Genomic DNA, 21,637 nt, shown 5'->3' on the forward strand with positions numbered 1-21,637 from the left:
GGAACTGGAAGTGATATCCTTTGATGATGCCCTGGAGGAGGGGAAAAACGTGTTGTCGCACTTCTGGTTCATGTTAACCATTGATGCAATTTCCGCCTCCGTGGAACGCACGCCATACAGCAGCGGACTCAAATGTTTTCACTGATGCCTGTTTTTGCCAGATATCCTGTAAGTGGCACCTAGAATGTGCTCTACAACTTATTTTAGCGGTATTTCACTGTGAGCTTTTTCTTTATTTCCCCATCTATGGACTGTGGCATATCCTGTCATAAAGTACCCTCTTGGAAGAGTTTTTTGAGGAACCATCCTACACATCCCAGATCAATAGATCACTGCCTTTTTGACCCCAGACTGCGAAGCTGAGGGTCCATTGTTTCTGGTGAGTGGGGTCACCGAAGGGGGAGTGTGGCACCTCACACTTTGCAAGTTTGGAGCACCATTGCATATATAAGCACTAAGCACTTTACAGATTTGTGCACATTATATATTATATATAATTTTGCTGCATTTTGATTTTGTATGGCACAGACATACTGATGTATATGGCACTAATCACCATGATTTGTATTGAATAATATATGCTGCCAGGGCTGTTATATATCTTCTATATCCAATTAACAAAGTATCCAGTGCAAAAAAAAGTGGAGTTATGCTTTAATAACGGTTATTGTACAAAACCTGTTGATTTATATACAGCAATGACATGTCCTGCTTTATGAGAATAACAACTTATTTTAACCTACAGGTAAGCTGTTACAATCCAGGTAAGCTGTTCCAATCCAGGTTAAGACCACCTGTGATTAGCCAGGTACTACAACTCCCAGCATGCTTCTCCAGCCAGAGAGTGCATAAATCTGTCACAAACATCAAACACAATTCTATTTTAATACAAACAGTCATTGAGGCGCATTATGTGACTTCAGGAAGGTGCAATGTCTGGGGCTACTGAATGCTTATTTACACATTGGTATAAATGTTTATGTACAAATATGCCAAGCCCCAATTAAATGAATTAAAAAAAAAACATTTACCCCAAAAGGTAAATATGGACAAATATCTACATCTTGTAATAAAAAAGTCACAACATAAATTGCTACATTTCTTACTGTGTGTATAAAGTGAAAATTCACAGAAGCATAACTGGGGTACAATGAACAAACAAATAAAATAAAAGTGTGAATGTGTATACATATTATATATGTATTAAAAAAACAATTAAAATACATGTCTCATGTATGCAGAGGAAAACAAGGACAGTACAATAAAGACAGAAAAACTTGCCAGCGCTCATCCTTCAAGTGGACTGATACTTTGTATCACAAGGTGCTTCAGGTTCTGCCGAGCTATCGGAGAACAGAATAGGCATAGGGCCAAGTGCAGAAAATTCTACTACCAAATGGGCAAAATGAAAGGAGGAGAGAAGGTGACTCATATTGCCATGTTGGTAAAAAAAAAAAAAAAATGGGGCACATAACTTCAAAATACATGTACACATATCCAGAAAGCTAATTGTACAAAAATTTCTTGCTACCCATATTGACTTTCCACAAATATTAAACTATGGGAACTTGAAAAAATAAATTTAGCATAGAAACCAATCAGGCCTCCCTTTTAAATATAGTAAGGGCTTGGGTTGCTCTAGGCAACAGTTCACATCAGGTCTGATTTTTTATTCCTCTTTGTGATTGCCAATGTTGGAACAATGACAGCTGGAAGCTGATCAGTTGCTATGAGCAACAATTTTCTTTAAAACACTTCTTGTACATGAAAACCCACAATGCTCAGTATACAAACACTGACTACTTTACATGGAATCCGCTCTCCTACAGACCATACAGCATTGCTTAATATGTTTGTGTTGGGTAACCTCCTACTTTCTAGATATTCCCTTCTACTGATGACTCTGGGAACATCCTCTCCTCTGCTCCAGGCCCCCTTGGTTGGGTAGAGAATGTTCAGATGTTGTGGATTCTGGGGGTATGGTTCAACCCTTGTCATGATTTGTGGGCATCTTCTCACCACCCCTCTGAAAAACAAGAGACAGGTGCATGCAACACAGATTAGAGAAGGGAGGTTGGAATTGTTTCTTAAATAATAACGTTTTGTTTTTACTATTAGTAGTATTTTACTATTATTACTAATATTCAGGAATAAAATTATTACACCCTCCTAACTAACATTAGCACTGTTTGCTATTTATTGTCAATGGTGCTCTCTAGACATTCTGGGCTCAATTCACAAAACAACTACCGCTTTAAGATCAGCAGTAAATTAGCAAATTTTGCAATTCTCAAAAAAATACTACTAAACGACCATAGGCGCTATTTCTTTAAGTGATGCAGTATTTTAGTATAAAACTTGCGGTATATTTATACCAGCACCCACTGGTGTCCTTAACACCCAATGAATAGCTGGTTATTAAGGAGTCGGCCCACGCAGTGTCCTTAAAAACCATGACACATCTGCAAAAAAAGCAGGCATTTAAAAAATGTGCAAGTTCCCATGGTATGAATTTTGGGGGGAACCTCATGCGACAAAAAAAAAATTGGTGTGAGGTCCACCCCAAAATCCATACCATATCAGATCCTTACCTTAGCATGCAGCCCCTTGTGACATCATTGACCAGGGCATGCTGGGTTGATGATGTCACAAGGGGATGGGGTCACCCAGTGATGTCACCGGGTGACTGCACCCCTTAGTTGATTTAGTGGCAGGTGGGAAGCGGAGTTGTAAGTCAGCAGGAGCCAAGCGTCAGGTGCGACAGTTTTTTTTTTCCCATGCGGGTCACTGGCCAGCATTCATCAAGATTGATGCTGGATTTACTTTGGGGGACATTTATTTAGTTTTTTTTTTTAATAAAGGACTTGTCAAAAGCAGGCTCTTAGTTTTTAATTTACTTTGCCCATTTTTTAATGAATGAGTAGGGGTATGTACCCCATACTCATTCACATGGAAGGGGGGCCGGGATCTGGGGCCCCTGTGTTAAAGAGGGCTTCCAGATTTCCCCATCAAGCCCCCCCCCCGTGTATGTTGAGGGCATGTGACCTGGTATGGTTCAGGAGTGGGGTGCTCGTCTACCCTGCTAGGCTGCATGCTTGGATAAGGAGCTGGGATTTTGTGGTGGACCCAACACCCATTTTTTTTGCCATGAGGTTCCCCCAAAATCCATACCAGACCTAAGGGCCGGCCCTTTTTTTGCTTACATTCTGCTGTCATTCACTGGTTGATAAGGATGCTGGCTAACCAAGCATTAAAATGAGACTTTGAATGTGCAACAATTGTTGGTTCCAGAAAGCACTGCTACAAAACTTTACAGAGAGCTGCAGTAAATAAAAAATCATTCAGTTAGTGCAGATATCTGGTAAAACATTACCACACTATGAAAACTCTACATATATTGAAACATTCAAAAACAATACCCCGTAGGGTATTGTTGCGCACACAATACTTTCCATAAGGATGAAATCATAAATTCTTTGAATATTAGAAATAGAGGCAGCCATTGTAGGACCATTATCATCTATGGTACAAGATCTAAGTCTGAGAGAAAAAGTGTAATGCAGATAAACAGAATTTTCCTCCCCCCAAAAAATGTAATGCAGATAATCATTCAATATATATTAAACACAAGTGTGCTATGCATTGTGCAGGTGTAACATACACAGGTATTTATTACCCTTTAAAGAGATCAATGTAAACCACTGACAATGGTTTCATTGTATTTCCTACCCAGGAGGCTGGTGTCATCCATATTTACTCATCATCTAAGATCAGCATCTATGACCTGGACTAAATTAATGTCCCCATATATGATGGTAAAACCTAGTGCATGTGCAGTGTCTTATGTTGCAAGCTATAATATCACCTTCTTAGCTTGCTGCTGCTTTTTGTGTTGTTACTAGCCAGTGTAACTTATGCAACTCAGTCCCTCTTCTGCTTCTCACTCTGTGGGCTCCTAATAAAAAGATTCCAAAACTCTACATTACAGAACACTACACTGAACACAAGGGGAAAGAGAAAATGTAGAAAATAATGTTTGCAGTGGAGTCAGACTTTATTCTCCCAGATTGCCCCACTAAGGCAAACCTTGTGCGAATGAGCTTAAATGGTACAGTTTTTTTTATATATATTATACCACTTGTGTATATTGAAGCTGGCAGAAAGGATACAGGACGTATTAAAGAAGTTGTAAAGGCAGAAGGTTTTTGTATCTTAATGCATTCTATGCATTAGGATTAAAAACCTTTTGTGTGTAGCAGCCCCCACAGCGGAGAGAGGAGGCCCGACAGAGGCAGAAGATAGCTGACAGAGGAGAAGAACCGGAGAGGACTAGAAGACATCAGCAGAGAGTGGAGGAGCACTGACAGAGGGAGAAGACATCGCCAGAAGAGGGAGAAGAGCTGGAGAGGGGAGAAGAAATCAGAAGAGACGCCAGAGCTACCTTAATAAAATACTTTAAAAACCTGTGTACTGTGTTTATTTTTAACACTTTTTTTTAGGTCAATGCGTAGGGGTATAATGTACCCAAGACTCATTCACACCGTGTGGGGGGCCGGGAAGTGGGGGCCCCCTCTTTTTAAAGGGGGTTTCCAGATTCCGATAAGCCCCCCACCCACAGACCCTGATAACCACTGGCCAGGGTTGTCGGGAAGAGGCCCTTGTCCTCATCAACATGGGGACAAGGTGCTTTGGGATGGGGGCGCAGGGCTCAAGCGTGTCTTCTCCTAAGAGAATATGTTCAGTGCTCGCGACCTTTCCTCATAACTAATATCCTCCAGACCCTTTATTAGCTTTGTTGCCCTTCTTTGTACTCGCTCCATTTCCAGTACATCCTTCCTGATGACTGGTGCCCAGAACTGGACAGCATACTCTAGGTGCAGCCAGACCAGAGTCTTGTAGAGTTGATCCCCTTTTTAATGCAAGCCAATATTCTGTTTGCTTTGTTAGCAGCAGCTTGGCATTGCATGCCATTGCTGAGCCTATCATCTACTAGGACCCCCAGGTCCTTTTCCATCCTAGCTTCCCCCAGAGGTTCTTCCCCCCAGTGTATAGACTGCATTATTTTTGCCACCAAAATGCATTATTTTACATTTTTCTACATTAAACCTCATTTGCCATGTAGTTGCCCACCCCATTAATTTGTTCAGATCTTTTTGCAAGGTTTCCACATCTTACGGAGAAGTTATTGCCCTGCTTAGCTTAATATCGTCAAATACAGAGATTGAATTGTTTACCCCATCCTCCTGGTCGTTTATGAACAAAATAAATAGGATTGGTCCCAGCACAGAACCTTGGGGGACCCCACTACCCACCTCTGACCATTCTGAGTACTCCCCATTTATCACCACCCTCTGAACTCGTCCTTGTAGCCAGTTTTCAATCCATGTACTCACCCTATGGTCCATGCCAACGGACCTTATTTTGTACAGTAAACGTTTATGGGGAAATGTCAAATGCTTTTACAAAATCCAGATACACTACGTCTACGGGCCTTTCCATTTATCTAGATGGCAACTCACCTTCTCAAAGAAGGTTAATAGATTGGTTTGACAAGAACGATTCTTCATGAATCCATGCTGATTACTGCTAATGATACCTTTCTCGTTACTAAAATCTTGTATATAGTCCCCTATCATCCCCTCCAAGAGCTTGCATACTATTGATGTTAGACTAACTGGTCTGTAATTCCCAGGGATATATTTTGGGTCCTTTTTAAATATTGGACAGGTTGAACTAGATAGACTTGTGTCTTTTTTCAATCTGACTATGTACCTATATGTAAGATTCCAATCTCTCCACTATGGCCAAGACCAAAGAGCTGTCCAAGGATGTCAGGGACAAGATTGTAGACCTACACAAGGCTGGAATGGACTACAAGACCATTGCCGGGCTGCTTGGTGAGAGGGCGACAACAGTTGGTGCAATTATTCACAAATGGAAGAAACACAAAATAACTGTCCCTTGGTCTGGGGCTCCATGCAAGATCTCACCTTGTGGAGTTTCAATAAACAATGAGAATGGTGAGGAATTAGCCCAGAACGCAGGAGAATCTTGTCAATGATCTCAAGGCAGCTGGGACCATAGTCACCAAGAAAACAATTGGTAACACTACGCCGTCAAAGACTGAAACCCTGCAGCGCCCGCAAGGTCCCCCTGCTCAAGAAAGCACATGTACAGGCTCGTCCGACCAAGATCAAGTTCTTTGGCATCAACTCAACTCCACGTGTTTGGAGGAGGAATGCTGACTATGACCCCAAGAACAATACCCCCCCCCCGGTCATAGGTATTCCAGCATGACCCAAATGACCCAAAACACACAGCCAAGGCAATAAAGGAGTGGCTCAAGATGAAGCACATTAAGGTCCTGGAGTGGCCTAGCCAGTCCCCAGACCTTAATCCCATAGAAAATATGTGGAGGGAGCTGAAGGTTCGAGTTATCAAATGTCAGCCCCATGACTTGGAGAGGATCTGCAAAGAGGAGTGGGACAAAATCCCTCCTGAGATGTGTGAAAACCTGGTGGCCAACTACAAGAAACGTCTGACCCCTGTGATTTCCAACATGAGTTTTGCCACCAAGTACTAAGTCATGTTTTGCAAATGGGTCAAATACTTACTTCACTCATTAAAATGCAAATCAATTTAAAACTTTTTTGAATAGTGTTTTTCTGGATTTTTTGTTGTTATTCTGTCTCTGTTAAAATAACCTTGCCATTAAAGATATAGATCGGGCATGTCCAAAGTCCGGCCCGCGGGCCAATGACGGCCCACGGTCCGGTTTTGAACGGCCCGCCTGGTTATCTGGACATATATATCTTTTGTGGCCCCCCAACAATCTCCCAGCACCGGGGCCACAAAAGATTTATAGGCTGGCTGCCTTGGAGAGGACAGGGAGGAGGCGGGACGAGAGCCGTACACACAGGAGTATTTCCTGTTTACGCGGCAGCCTCTGTAATAGGAAGTCCCATCTCCGGTGCTGCCATTGGACGACTGTTCTGTCCATCAAAGGAGGCGGGACTTTCTATTAAAGAGGCCACAGGGAAAACAGCAGATTCTCCTGTATGTAATCTTTTGGAGCTTGTCCCACCCCCTCCCTGTCCCCTCCGAGGCTGCAGATGGATGGGAAATCCTTCAGGCTGCACTGATGGCAATGGTGAGTCTGCATTCCTGGCAATACTAGGTGCTGCATTCCTGGCAATGGTGGGTGCTGCATTCCTGGCAATGGTGGGTGCTGCATTCCTGGCAATGGTGGGTGCTGCACTCATGTAAATGGGGGTGCTGCACTGATGGTAATGGTGGGGCTGCATTCATGGCAATTCATGGCCCATGTGAGGCTGCAGATGGGCATTGACCCTTATTTTGCTTCACAGTTCTTTATTTAAAATTTACGTTTTTTTCCTGAAACTTCCCTCTAATAGGGCGTACACACGGTCGGACTTTGTTCGGACATTCCGACAACAAATCCTAGGATTTTTTCCGACGGATGTTGGCTCAAACTTGTTTTGCCTACACACGGTCGCACAAAGTTGTCGGAATTTCCGATCGACAACCACGCGGTCACGTACACCACGTACGACGAGACTAGAAAAGGCCGGTTCAGAACCAAGCGCGGCACCCTTTGGGCTCCTTTTGCTAATCTCGTGTTAGTAAAAGTTTGGTGAGAGACGATTCGCGCTTTTTCAGACTCGTGGCTTTCAGATCGTTTTCTGCCGTTCAGTTTGTGCTTGTGGGTTTGTATCTGCTCTTCAGTGCGTGCAAGCAAGTTCCGCGTGACTTTAAGTAGTCATTGTATTCTTGTTCGTTCGTTACTGGTTTTCAGGTCGCTCTTCACAGGCCTTGCTGTTCTTCAGTGCGTTCTGTTACTTCGTTCTGAGCAGCCGACCGTTTTCTAGCCATGTTCCGTATGCGTACTCCTCGTAGAGTTCGTGCTGTGCTGGGGCTTGGTGTTGGGGTCCTGACCTTGACACAAGTCCAGTCCATGAACAGGGTGGGGAGGAGTTCATGGACCAAGAATTGGTTGCTTCAGCGTGACCAGTTCTCTCATATGCCTTTGCTCCGTGAGATCCGTGAGAATAATCCTGATGATTTCAGGAACTTTCTCAGGATGACGGACCCCGTATTTCACCGTTTGTTGGCTTCGCTGACCCCCTATATTAGCAGGCAGGAAACCTGCATGAGGCAAGCCATCACTCCGGAGCAGAGGTTGGTCGCTACCTTGCGGTATTTGGCCACAGGGAGAAGCCTGCAGGACCTCAAGTTCTCGACAGGCATCTCCCCTCAGGCTCTGGGTATCATCATCCCAGAGACCTGTTCTGCCATTATCCAGGTCCTGCAGAAGGAATATATGAAGGTAAGATTTTTATCCTTTTATATCCCATTTTATTGTATTGAATGTTTGATAATATATTGTATTTCTTTCCTCATTCCCTAATTACCATGATTGTAATATGCTGTGAATGTCCCCTTTGTCCTCATGCATGCTGGATTTTTATGTAATTATTATTTTATGTCCTTCATACATATTTGCCCTTCAATAACCTCTCCAGCATGGTGTCTCCTGCCCTATATTCACCTCATGTAGTCACTTAACAATGTATTTTATCAGCTCTATAGTAGTGCTTTACCCCAAACACCCCCTAAAATGTTTGGAAATGTTATTTTTGATTTAAATTCAGGCAGAGTGCCAGAGGCTTTTTTTGTGGTGTCCCCAAATTGTTTGTAACCCTCCCTCCCCCAACTGCTAAGTCAGCTGATCCCAATTCTCTATCCTCAATCATCTATCTGCTGACTTTGCCAAACCCATACACACTATACCCACCTCTTTACTGGTGAGATTTATGGATGAATTCCCCAAAGCATGTAGTGCAAGGGCCTGCCTGTATACTTTCCAATGGTACTGTTTAAAGTTCTTGTATCCTATTATTATCTTGATAGGTAATAGCAGAATGTTCAAATGTGCTCAAATGTGTACAGTGTGTATTTATATCTTTGTATTATGACACTTCTTACCTGTCCAGTGGTCTGCCAATAGTGTAACTAAGGAGGGTCTGTTCCAAGTAATACCCATTATTTAGGCATTCATCTCTCAATGAAGTGAAGAGGGTTACCTGTCCCAGAGTTACCCCCCCTATAATGTTAGAAATGGCCCATGAGGGGGGGAGGGGGAATATGATAGGTGTACCTTATACTTTGTTGTTGTTAAATTCCCCTTAATAAATGCTATCTGGAGGTCACCCCATAATGTTTGTGTCTAATCTGCTTGCCATGTTTCTGTGAAAAAATAGTAATGTTTATTGTTTTTTCCTCAACAGTTTCCTTCCACGCCACAGGAATGGCAGACTGTGGCCTCCCACTTTGCCCAGCGGTGGGACTTTCCTAACTGCGGAGGGGCAATTGATGGGAAACACGTCCACATCGTCCCACCACCCAACTCGGGGTCGTACTATTATAATTACAAGGGGTTTAATAGTATAGTGATGTTGGCGGTGGTGTCGGCTAATTACGAGTTCTTGTATGTGGACGTGGGGAAGAATGGCCGGATGTCCGATGGTGGAGTGATCGCCCAGACGGAGTTCTACAGGCGTCTCCAGAATGGCAGTTTGGACTTGCCACCTCCAGAGGACAATGTTGAAGGTCTCCCATTTGTGTTCGTTGCTGATGAAGCATTTGCGCTGGGGGACCACCTGATGCGGCCATTCCCGATGAGGACCCTCACCCCGGAACAGAGGGTTTTTAATTAACGGCTGGCCAGAGCCCGAAGAGTGGTGGAGAACACATTTGGAATCCTGGCCAGCCGGTTCCGATTATTTCTGACACCCATCCATATGGCGGAGTATAAACTGAACCATATAATACTTGCCTGCTGTGTTCTCCATAATTTTTTAAGAAAACATTCAGCCAACTATGCTGGCTCAGTTGGGCCTGAGGCCGGAATCCCAAATCCATCAACACTGACGGCGCTTGAAAGTGGCCGTCCTGGCTTGCCCTCCCTGAGTGCCCGTGATGTCCGGTTACGCTACCTGGAGTTCTTTGCGGGTAGGGGGGCTATCAATATGCCAGACAATCTGTGAAACCTTTTTCAAATAAAAAACAACCAAAAGAAATTCTTTGTGGACATTTACTGCTTGTGTTTGTTTTAGCTGACCCTGACAGAAATGTGTTGAGTGCAGAAAATGTCGTGATTGGGTAACCTTATAAAAAACAGTGTTGGCTGGTACTTCCTAAATGCAAAAACACATTTCACTACAAGTGCACTTGCAACTGCACTGAACCTGCACTTGTAGTGCAAAGTGTATTTGCCCTTAGGAAATAACCCCCATTTTTGCATAAAACAGCAATTACATCACCCCAAAAGTGTTGTAGTGTTGACACAATAATCCACACATTCTTGAGTAAGCCACTTTTTTATACCTGCACAATCACATGTGCATTTACGAAAGGTTTTTAAAACAAACCAACATGTTTGTTGTATAACAATTTTTGCAGTAGCATTATCAAAACTCGAAATATCCATTTCAGATAAAACAGGCCTGTGTAAAACCAACAAGAAAGCCAAAAAACTTGAACTTACAAAGTTCACATATGGTAAAACCTGAAGGCTATATCAGACATCAGTATTTAGGAACTGGGTTTGATATAGCGTTCAGATGGGGGGAACTCACCCCTGGAAAAGCCAAATTTGGAAGATGCACACCAATTTACGAATGTCAACATGTGCTATCTGCCATCAGGGGGGATCAAGGGACGTGTTTTGGGGGAGCAAGCCCTTCCTCAACGCGACTTTATAATTGAGGAAGGGGTTGCACCCCCAAAACGCGTCCATTGATCTCCCGTGATGGCAGATAGCACATGTTGGCACACTGTGTGCATCCTCCAAATTTGGCTTTTCTAAACATTGAAAACATTTTTGCAAGATTGGACCACAAGAAAACAGGTGATTTTGTGGGGTTTAAATTCGCCCCAAAACATCAATGATGTTATTTTTTTTAATAACATCACTGATTTGTTGCTGTATGTTGTGCAATTCGAGATTACACCCCATGATCTCCCCAATCAGTATCTGGGCACTTTCAGATGTGAAACGTTCTGGATCCACAACATCACGATCACCTAAAAAGAGATAAAGAACAAAAAAAAAGGTATCAAAAATCTGCCACCATCCATCTCTTTTACCTGAGCCTGTGGTCGCAGACACTCACCTGTTGTGGTGCCAATCTCCACCACATCTTCTTCTTCCTCCTGCTCAGCTTCTTGTGTTTGCGGTATTTCCCCTTCTTCCAGAGGTGGGGGGTCTGTGTTCTCCTGGGATGAGGGGTGTCCTCCGAGTCTTTTCTCCCCTATGTAAAACAAAAATGGTATACTTAGCACACAGATATTTGATGGCAGAACTAGAACTAGGAAACATTGCTTGGAAGTGGGGTACAATTGTCTATTTTAGCAGAGTTCCAAGATGTATATTTTTTATTGGCCTTTGTCAAGCTGCAATACTTTACCTGTTTAGTACAAGCTTCACAGATGTACCCCCCCCCTATAAGTATACACTGGAGCACCTGTTTGCCCCCCCTAATAAAAATGGTGTTCTGGGGTCCCACACTAGTGCTCCAGTGTCCAGATGTGAAAACAGCTGCTCAGTGTCCTCTCCTTACACACAATCTAGTTGGCATTTCATTCTAGTAACAAACCCATCTACACAAACAAATATTTGGCATCCAAGTAGGCCCAAAAAAAAATGTAGGAAAATGCATATGGCCTAAACAATGGTGTTCTAGAGGCCGAAAGAAAAATGTTTGATACGAACGAATAATGGGCCCATGAACATTAAAGTTGCCCTTTTAAACGTTACAATTAATAAAAGCATATGGAGCAGAACGAACGGAATAAAGACAGAAAGAATAGGAACACAGCACAACTACTTACTTTTTTGCAGCACTCTCTGGATCTTTCGGTACTGCTCTGGCTCTCTCAACTTCAGGTCCGACCACCGCTTCCTGAGCTGATCTTTCGATCTTCGTACCCCGAAATTCCTCTCAAGACTCCTGACCACTTTCGCCATGATCTTGGCCTTTCGGATGTTGGGGTTGGGGTAAGGCCCATATTTTCCGTCATAGTCGGACTTCCTCATGATGTCGACCATCTCCAACATCTCCCCAAACGACATATTTGTGGCCTTAAAACGTCTCCTTCTGGATCAGGACGTGCCTGGATCCGGCCTTTCCTCCTCCTCGTTGCTAGAATTAGCATGCACCTACTGTAACTCCGACATCATGCTCTTCACCCACTGCGCCGAACGAAAAGGGGCGGGGAAGAGACTAGAAAGAACGTCAGGGGCGGGCGTAGTTACACGCATGCGCAGTGTGTATAAAGCGTAACACGCGTGCGTATTACGTACGATCTGTGAGCGGAGGAAGGAGCATTGGACGCGCCGATCGTAAGAACGAAGGTAAGAGACAAACTTGTGCCTATACTGCTTCTAGATTGAGGCCTATATTGTAACAAGATTAGGAGAGTTTGGTCTGACATTAGGCTTTGTCTTGTGTTGTGTCTTGCAGTGAACATGGATATCTTAATGAAAGACAATGACTTCATGTCAGTATTCGTAGAGATGCTAAGTGAGCTGCCCTGTCTGTGGGAGATTACCCACCCCCATTTCAAGAACCAAGCAAAGAGGAAGGCAGCACTGGAGCAATTGTGTGAAATTGTGAAGCAGGTGATCCCCACGGCAGACATCACTTATTTAAAGATTTTCATTGGTGGCCTGAGGAGCACATATCTGAGGGAGCGCAAGAAAGTCCTGGATTCACAGAGATCCGGAGCAGCAGATGACATCTATGTCCCCAGGATGTTGTACTACGACAGGCTGCATTTTCTGGCAGGCCAGACTGAACCCAGGTCATCCCTCTCCAGTATTCCTTCCACGCTTCCTTCCCCCCCGGCTGAGGCTTCTGACGCCCAACCTGGGCCTTCCAGGCCACATGTGGAGGAGCCCAGATTGAGCCAGGTATAGCATTCCTCTAAATATTTCTGCTTGTACAATCAATGATGTTAACTAGATGTTAGTTGGGAGTACTAATTTAGGATTGTGATTGATGATGCAAAACATTACAACTATGTCCCTTTTTCATACACAGGGAAGTCTCAGCCAGGAGGTGGCCGGGCCGAGCCGGCAGGCTGATATCAAGGTCCCTCTACCCCCCCGAAAACAGAAAGTGGCAGTAGGAGGAGTACCCTAGAGGAGGCTGCTATAGCATTCTTTTGGAGGGCTACAGAGGTCCTGGGAGCACCCCACACCATGCAGGAGAACATTGCTGCCTTCATAGCCTATAAAATGCAGAGGATGGAGGAGGGCCAAAAAGTCTTGTGTGAGGCCCTCATATCGGAGGCTCTGGAGAAAGGTATGAGGGGCCAAATTACACCTCACACACATCTTTGGGATGGTCCTCCTCCTCCTCCTGCAGGTCCTCCTCCTCCTCCTCCCTCTCCTCCAGGTCTTCCCAGTCCTTCTCCAGGTCCCCCCAGTCCTCCTCCTCCTCAAGGTCCTACTCCTCCTCCTGCCACATCTCCAACTGCACAGCCACAGCCCGGAAGGAAGCGTGTAAGGAAGACCAGACAGTGATTGCCCTGGGTTCAGTCTGGTCGGCCAAAAGATGCAGCCTCTTGTGGTACCACAGCCTGGGGACACAGATGTCATCTGCTGCTATCCAGATCTCTGCGAATGCCGGACCAGACTGCCCTCCCTTAGATATGGACTCCTCAGGCCACCAATTTTGATGTTGAAGAATTGATGTCTGCCGTGGGGGTCCCAGGCTTCACTAATTTCTGCTGTTGATCCAGTGTTGCCTTCCTCTTTGTTTGGTTCTAATCCCTTAATAAAGGATTTTTGTTTTGAATTATACTCTCCTATGTGTTTTACTTCAAAAATGACAGTTGGTTTGTGAGGATTCAGGTACATTTCAAATATACAATGTGAAATGAACAAGGGACACCAACAACAAACAATCTCCTTGAGATTAAATAATAAAAGATATCAATGGTGTTGGGGTAACTTGACACACAAAACACAGACAAAAATATTCTGGAGTAAAAATAAAAAACATTGAACAAAGATCAGCCTTGGAAAAAATCCAAACATTAAAACAAAAAAAAAGGCTGAAAATCCAAAAAAAAAATAAAAAAAATATAAAACTGTCAGATGTGACAACTAATAACAATATATTCAGGGAATCCCACTAAAAAAACACAAATAAAAGTTTGTGAGAAGTGTGTGTGAATATGAGCAGCAAAACTACTTAATTCTTGTCACATTATAAAGAAGAAGAGAGTGCGCTGTATTAAACCATTTTTAACATTGCAGCGTGACGAAAGTGCTGTATCCATTGCGAACGCTATGTTTACCAGAACGAGCTGTCCCGTGTCGGAATTTCTTCTGAGCATGCGTGGCACTTTGTGCGTCGGAACAGTCCACACACGGTTGGAATTGACGCGATCGGATTTTGTTGACGGAAAATTTTATCTCCTGCTCTCCAACTTTGTGTGTCGGAAAATCCGATGGAAAATGTCCGATGGAGCCCACACACGGTCGGAATTTCCGACAACACGCTCCGATCAGACATTGTCCATCGGAAAATCCGACCGTGTGTACGGGGCATTAAAGCGAAGGTGTGTGTTATACGCCAATAAATACGGTATATCCAAATAACATGCCCGAGCTCATCTCTTTAGTCACACACATCAACAAAGGCAAGAGAATTCTTGTTGGGTAGTGTATTAGTGCTCGAAAGAACACACTTATGCCCCGTACACACGGTCGGACTTTGTTCGGACATTCCGACACCAAAATCCTCGGATTTTTTCCGACGGATGTTGGCTCAAACTTGTTTTGCCTACACACGGTCGCACAAAGTTGTCGGAATTTCCGATCGCCAACAACGCGGTGACGTACACCACGTACGACGAGACTAGAAAAGGCCGGTTCAGAACCAAGCGCGGCACCCTTTGGGCTCCTTTTGCTAATCTCGTGTTAGTAAAAGTTTGGTGAGAGACGATTCGCGCTTTTTCAGACTCGTGGCTTTCAGATCGTTTTCTGCCGTTCAGTTTGTGCTTGTGGGTTTGTATTTGCTCTTCAGTGCATGCAGTCAGTTCGTATCGGAGTTTTCTGTGCGATCTTGTCCGCTCGTTGCTGTTTTTCAGGTCGCTCTTCACAGGCCTTGCTGTTCTTCAGTGCGTTCTGTTACTTCGTTCTGAGCAGCCGACCGTTTTCTAGCCATGTTTCGTATGCGTACTCCTCGTGGAGTTCGTGCTGTGCGGGGGCTTGGTGTTGGGGTCCTGACCTTGACACAAGTCCAGTCCATGAACAGGGTGGGGAGGAATTCATGGACCAAGAATTGGTTGCTTCAGCGTGACCAGTTCTGTCATATGCCTTTGCTCCGTGAGATCCGTGAGAATAATCCTGATGATTTCAGGAACTTTCTCCGGATGACGGACCCCGTATTTCACCGTTTGTTGGCTTTGCTGACTCCCTATATCAGCAGGCAGGATACCTGCATGAGGCAAGCCATCACTCTGGAGCAGAGGTTGGTCGCTACCTTGCGGTATTTGGCCACAGGGAGAAGCCTGCAGGACTTGAAGTTCTCGACAGGCATCTCCCCCCAGGCTCTTCTTTGTGGACATTTACTGCTTGTGTTTGTTTGAGCTGACCCTGACAGAAATGTGTGGAGTCCAGAAAATGTCGTGATTGTGTAACCTTATACAAAGCACTGTTGGCTGTTATTTACTAAATGCAAAGACACTTTTCACTACAAGTGCACTTGCAACTGCACTGAAACTGCACTTGTAGTGCAAAGTGGATTTGCCCTTAGGAAATTACCCCCATTTTCTCATAAAACAACAATTACATCACCCCAAAAGTGTTGTAGCATTGAGACAATAATCCACACATTCTTGATGAGCAATCTTTTTAATACCTGCACAATCACATGTGCATTTACCAAAGGTTTTTCTGACAAACCAACATGTTTGTTGTATAACAATTTTTGTGGTGTCATTATCCAAAATCAAAATGTCCATTTTATAGAAAACAGGCCTGTGTAAAACCCACAAGAAAGACACAAATCTTGATCTTACAAAGTTCACATTTGGTAGAACTGGAAGGCAATATCAGACATGAGTATTTAGGAACTGTGTTTGATATTGCGTTCAGATGAGGTGAAATCACCCCTGGAAAAGCCAAATTTGGAAGATGCACACAAATTTCCCAATGTCAACATGTGCTATCTGCCATCAGGGGGGATCAAGGGACGTGTTTTGGGGGAGAAAGCCCTTCCTCACCGCTACTTTATTATTGAGGAAGGGGTTGCACCCCCAAAACGCGTCCATTGATCTCCCGTGATGGCAGATAGCACATGTTGGCACACTGTGTGCATCCTCCAAATTTGGCTTTGGGAAAAATCACAAAAACATTTCGCACATTGTAGCAAACAAAAGAAGAAAGTGATTTGGAGGGGCTTTAAACTCGCCCCAAAACATCAATGATGTTTTTATATTTGGGAATAACATCATTGATGTTTTGCTTGATGATTTCCAATTGTAAATTACACCCCATGATCTCCCCGATCAGGATCTGGGCACTTTCGGATGTGAAAGGATCTGGATCCACAACCTCACGATCACCTAAAAAGAGAGGAAACACAAAATAAATTAGGTCTAAAAAAAATGCCGCCATCCATCTCTTATCTGAGCCTGTGGTCACAGACACTCACCTGTTGTGGTGACTACTTCCACCACGTCTTCTTCCTCCTGCTCATCTTGTGTTGGGGGGATTTCCCCTTCTTCCAGATGGGGGGGGTCTCTGGTCTCCTCAGATGAGGGGTGTCCTCCGAGTCTTTTCTCCCCTATGTAAAACAAAAATGGTATAATTAGCACACAGATATTTAATGTCAGAACTATAAAGATGAAACATTGCTTGGAAGTGGGGTACAATTGTCTATTTTAGCAGAGTTCCAACATGTAGCTTTTTTAGTGTCCTTTGTCAAGCTGCAATACTTTACCTGTTTAGTACAAGCTTCACAGATGGAGACCCCCCCTATAGTATACACTGGAGCACCTGTGTGGCCCCCCTAATAAAAATGGTGTTCTTGTGTCCCACACTAGTGCTCCAGTGTCCAGATGTGAAAACAGCTGCTGAGTGTCCTCTCCTTACACAGAATCTAGTTTGCATTTCATTCTAGTAACAAAGCCATCTACACAACCCAATTCTTTGAAGACAAGTATAGGGCCTCAAAATGGTGGCCAAATGCATATGGGCTAAACAATGGTATTTTATAGTCCGAAAAAAAAATGTGTGATCCGAACGAATAATGTGCCCATGAACATGAAAGTTGCCATTTTAAACTGTACAACAGTTCCTAAAAGCACATGGAGCAGCACGAACGTAATAAACACAAGAACAATAGGAACACAGCACAACTACTTACTTTTTTGCAACACTCTCCGGATCTTTCTGTACTGCTCATGTTCTCGTAATTTCAGGTCCGACCACAGCTTCCTGAGCTGATCTTTTGAACGTCGTACCCCGAATTTCCGGTGCAGACTCCTGACCACTTTCGCCATGATCTTGGCCTTTCGGACATTGGGGTAGGGGTAAGGCCCATACTTTCCATCATAGTCGGCCTTCTTCAGGATGTCCACCATCTCCAACATCTCCCCAAAGGACATATTTGAGTCCTTTAATCTCCTTCTGGATCGGGACGTTTCAGGCTCCGGCCTTTCCTCCTCCTCCTCGTTGCTGTAATTAGCACGATCCTGCTGTCTATCCGCCATGTGCTCTTCCTCCACTGCGCCGAACGAAAAGGGGCGGGGAATAGAATAGAAAGAACGTCAGGGGCGGGCGGAGTTATACGCATGCGCAGTGTGTATAAATCGTAACGCGCGCGTCTTACGTACGATCTGTGAGCGGAGGAAGGAGCATCGGAGACGCCGATCGTGCTAACGAAGGTAGGATCTAAACTTGGGCCTATACTGCTTCGAAATGGAAGCCTATATTGTAACAAGATTAGGGGAGTTTGGCCTGACATTAGGGTTTGTCTTGTGTTGTGTCTTGCAGAGAAAATGGATGGGTTCAACGACCACAATTTCCTGCCCCTGTTTATTGACAAGTACAGAGAGCTGCCCTGTCTGTGGCAGGTGAGACACCCCCACTATAACCATAAACAGAAGAGGCAGGCAGCGCTGGAGAAACTGCTGGAGTTGGTGAAGCCGGTGGTCCCCACAGCAACCATCCCCTATTTGAAAGCTAAAATTGGTGGCCTGAGGAGCACTTATCTTAGGGAGCGCAAGAAGGTCACAGATTCCCAGAGATCTGGAGCTGCAGCAGATGACATTTATGTCCCCAGGCTGTGGTACTATGAGAGACTGCGATTTCTGTCAGACCACACTGAAGTCAGGGAATCCCTCTCCACTCTTCCTTCCACACTTCCTTCCACTCTTCCTTCCACCCCAGCTGAGGCTTCCGATATCCAACCTGGGCCTTCCAGCCAGAAAGAAGTGGAGGAGCCCAGCTTGAGTCAGGTATAGCATTCTTCTACAGATTTCTGGTCAATAAATAAATGATGTTTACTAGATGTTATTATTGATCACTAATTGCTGATTGAAAAAAGTGTTTTACATATCAATAGACAGTAGTGGGCACCCAAAATTGGGACAAGAATGCAAAATGCTGGGCTCAGAAGGATAGTCTGTTATATTTGTTAACATTGAATTTGCAGCAGTCAGGAGGTGAAAATTGTGTGTGATTGATGAAAACAATACTAAAACTATGTCCCTTTTTCATACACAGGAAGACCTCAGCCAGGAGGAGGCTGTGGAATGTGGCAGCCAGGAGGAGGCGGGGATTATTAGTGTCAGCCAGGAGGAGGTGGGGATTAGTGGCAGCCAGGAGGAGGCGGGGCTAAGTGTCAGCCAAGAGAAGCCAGGGACCAGTCGCAGCCTGACTGAGTCTCAGGTCCCTCCCCTCCGCCTGCCATATAAAAGGGCCAGGAAGGCCACTCCCAGTCCTGTGCAGGATTCAGCGTACAGGCTGATCCAGGAGGCTTCGGCGTCCCTCCGAGCCTTCCCCAGTCCTGAAGAGGCCTTTGCCTGCATGGCTGCCACCAAATTGCAGGGCATGCAGGAGGGCCAACGCAAGATTTCTGAGGACCTGATTTATAAAGTCCTACGTAAGGGGGAGAGTGGGGAACTGACACACAAGACGGATGTCATGGAGAGGGACGATCCTCCTCCTCCTCCTCCTCCTCCTCCTGCTGCCACAACTCCACCACCACAGCCAAAGCCTGTAAGGAAGCATGGAAGGAAGACCAAAGAGTGATGACCCTGGGTTCAGTCTGGTCTGCCAAAAGCTGCAGTCTCTTGTATGACCACAGCCTGGGGACACAGATGTCATCTGCTGCTTTCCGGATCTCTGGGACTTCTGGACCAGACTGCCCTCCCTTAGATATGGACTCCTCAGGCCACCAATTTTGCTTTTAAATAATTGATGTCTGCCCCGGGGGTCCAAGGCTTCGCCCACTTCTGCAGTTTCTCCAGCGTTGCCTCCCTCTTTGTTTATAGTTGTGACCCCTTAATAAAATATTTTTCGGTAAATTCTACTCTCCTGTGTGTGTTTTCATCCAAAAAGGACAGTTTGTTGGTGACGATTCAGGTACATTTCTAAAGTACAATGTGAAATTAACAAGGGACAACAACACCAAACAATCTCCTCCTACAGATTAAATAGAACAACATATTAGTGGTGTTGTGGGAACTTGTCACAAAAAACACACAAACATTTTCGGGAGTACAAATCAAAATCACCAAAAAAATAAAAATAAAAAGAGAAACACAAAAAAAGATTCTACATTAAAGTAAAAAAACCAAAAAAAAAAAATATGTTGTCAGATGTGAGAAATCAAAATATATTGAGGGAATCCCGATAAATAGTAACGAAAAAAGTTTGTGAGAAGTGTGTGTGAATATGAGCATCAAAACGACTTAATTCTTGTCACATTATAAAGAAGAAGAGAGTGCGCTGTATTAAACCATTCTGAACATTGCAGCGTGACAAAAGTGCTTTATCCATTACGAACGCTAAGTTTACCAGAACGAGCTGTCCCGTGTCGGAATTTCTTCTGAGCATGCGTGGCACTTTGTGTGTCGGAACAGGCCACACACGGTCGGAATTGACGCGATCGGATTTTGTTGTCGGAAAATTTTATCTCCTGCTGTCCAACTTTGTGTGTCGGAAAATCCGATGGAAAATGTCCGATGGCGCCCACACACGGTCGGAATTTCCGACAACACGCTCCGATCGGACATTGTCCATCGGAAAATCCGACCGTGTGTACGGGGCATTAGACCGAATTTTAATGGTTCAAAGAATTTCAGGCAAAATAGACGGCCCTCACGTACGTTCACTTCAAAAAGTTTGGACACCCCTGATATAGACTGATCATTTCTTTGTCAGTAGGCAAACTTCTTTTAAAATCAGCAGGGGAGCAAAATAGGATTTTTTACTTACCATTTCTCTGAGTTCACTGACAGACACAGCCTTCTTTATTCAGAACAGTAGGGTTATATCATTTCTGCAGGAGTAGGACTAGGCAGAACAAAAAAACAACCCCTGGCTACGCCCATGGGCTGTCCTCCGTCAGTATATAATCCCCTCCCTGCTCTAGGTATTCAGTTTAGTAGCAAGCAGTAATAGAAGTATCAAAAAACTCCATAGAGAGGTGGGTGCTGTGTCTGTCAATGAACTCAGAGAAACTGATTTTACGGTAAGTAAAAAATCCTATTTTCTCATTTGTTCATTGACAGACACAGCCTTCTTTATCCAGAATGGTAGGGACGTCCCAAAGATGTGCTGAACATGAGGGGTGGGACAGCGAAAAATCCCAAGGCTAACACAAAAGCCAACCAGGTAACAGGAGCTTCACACAGGACAAGCTCAAAACCCAACCTGAACGATACCCCTTCAAGAGGGATTAGAACCTCTTAACAGCAGCCTGCAAAAAGCTTGTGGCCAAAAAAGGCACCCGCAGATGCCAACCCATCCACTTTGTAGAACTTGTGAAAAATGCGCCAGAGTCATCATCTGTCTGATCCATCCAGAAGGTCACAGAAGCAGGCAGCCTCTTTCTTGGCCTGTCCGTGAGTACAGAGAGCCTGACCTCCAAAAGAATCAGTGGCTGGCAAATACAACCGAATCCCCCAAACCACATCCCGGGCAGATAAAGCAAATTCCTTGGGATGTGTTGCCAGGGACACAAGAAAGGAAACACAATGTCCTTGTTCAATTGGAAACCCAGGAACGAAACTATAGAAAAGGGCAAAGCACCGCCTAAACCTGGGTAAGGTGAACGAGACCACCCTTTTCGACACCCTGTAAGCAGAGGTGAAAGCCACCAAGAGGCCACCTTCCGAGACAGAGTAAGCAGTGAAATCTCCCAATATTTTGAGAGAGGGAGAGAGAGAGCAGCTCCTGGAGAACCGAAAACACCAAGTTCAGATCCCACGGTGGTAGAAAAAAACCGACGTCTAACCCCTTGAATAAAGGTATGCACCAGGGAGCGCAAGACCAGGGGATGCTGAAGACGACCACCCAGGCTGACACCTG

General features: G+C 44.6%; 1 protein-coding gene across 4 annotated transcripts in view; it reads right to left on the reverse strand.

The window, feature by feature from the left end:
* Nucleotides 1–641: 641 nt before the first annotated feature.
* The window catches only part of MLLT6 (MLLT6, PHD finger containing), a 362,286-nt gene continuing 341,290 nt past the window's right edge, over nt 642–21,637 (reverse strand). For all 4 annotated transcript variants that reach the window (XM_073608237.1, XM_073608239.1, XM_073608240.1 and 1 more), the window contains one exon: nt 642–2,026. In XM_073608237.1, coding sequence (XP_073464338.1) covers nt 1,985–2,026 — 42 coding nt within the window. In that variant the 3' untranslated portion in view covers nt 642–1,984. The remainder of the gene's footprint in view (nt 2,027–21,637) is intronic.

This window comes from Aquarana catesbeiana, linkage group LG12, assembly GCF_042186555.1.
Source record: "Aquarana catesbeiana isolate 2022-GZ linkage group LG12, ASM4218655v1, whole genome shotgun sequence".
NCBI lineage: Eukaryota > Metazoa > Chordata > Amphibia > Anura > Ranidae > Aquarana > Aquarana catesbeiana.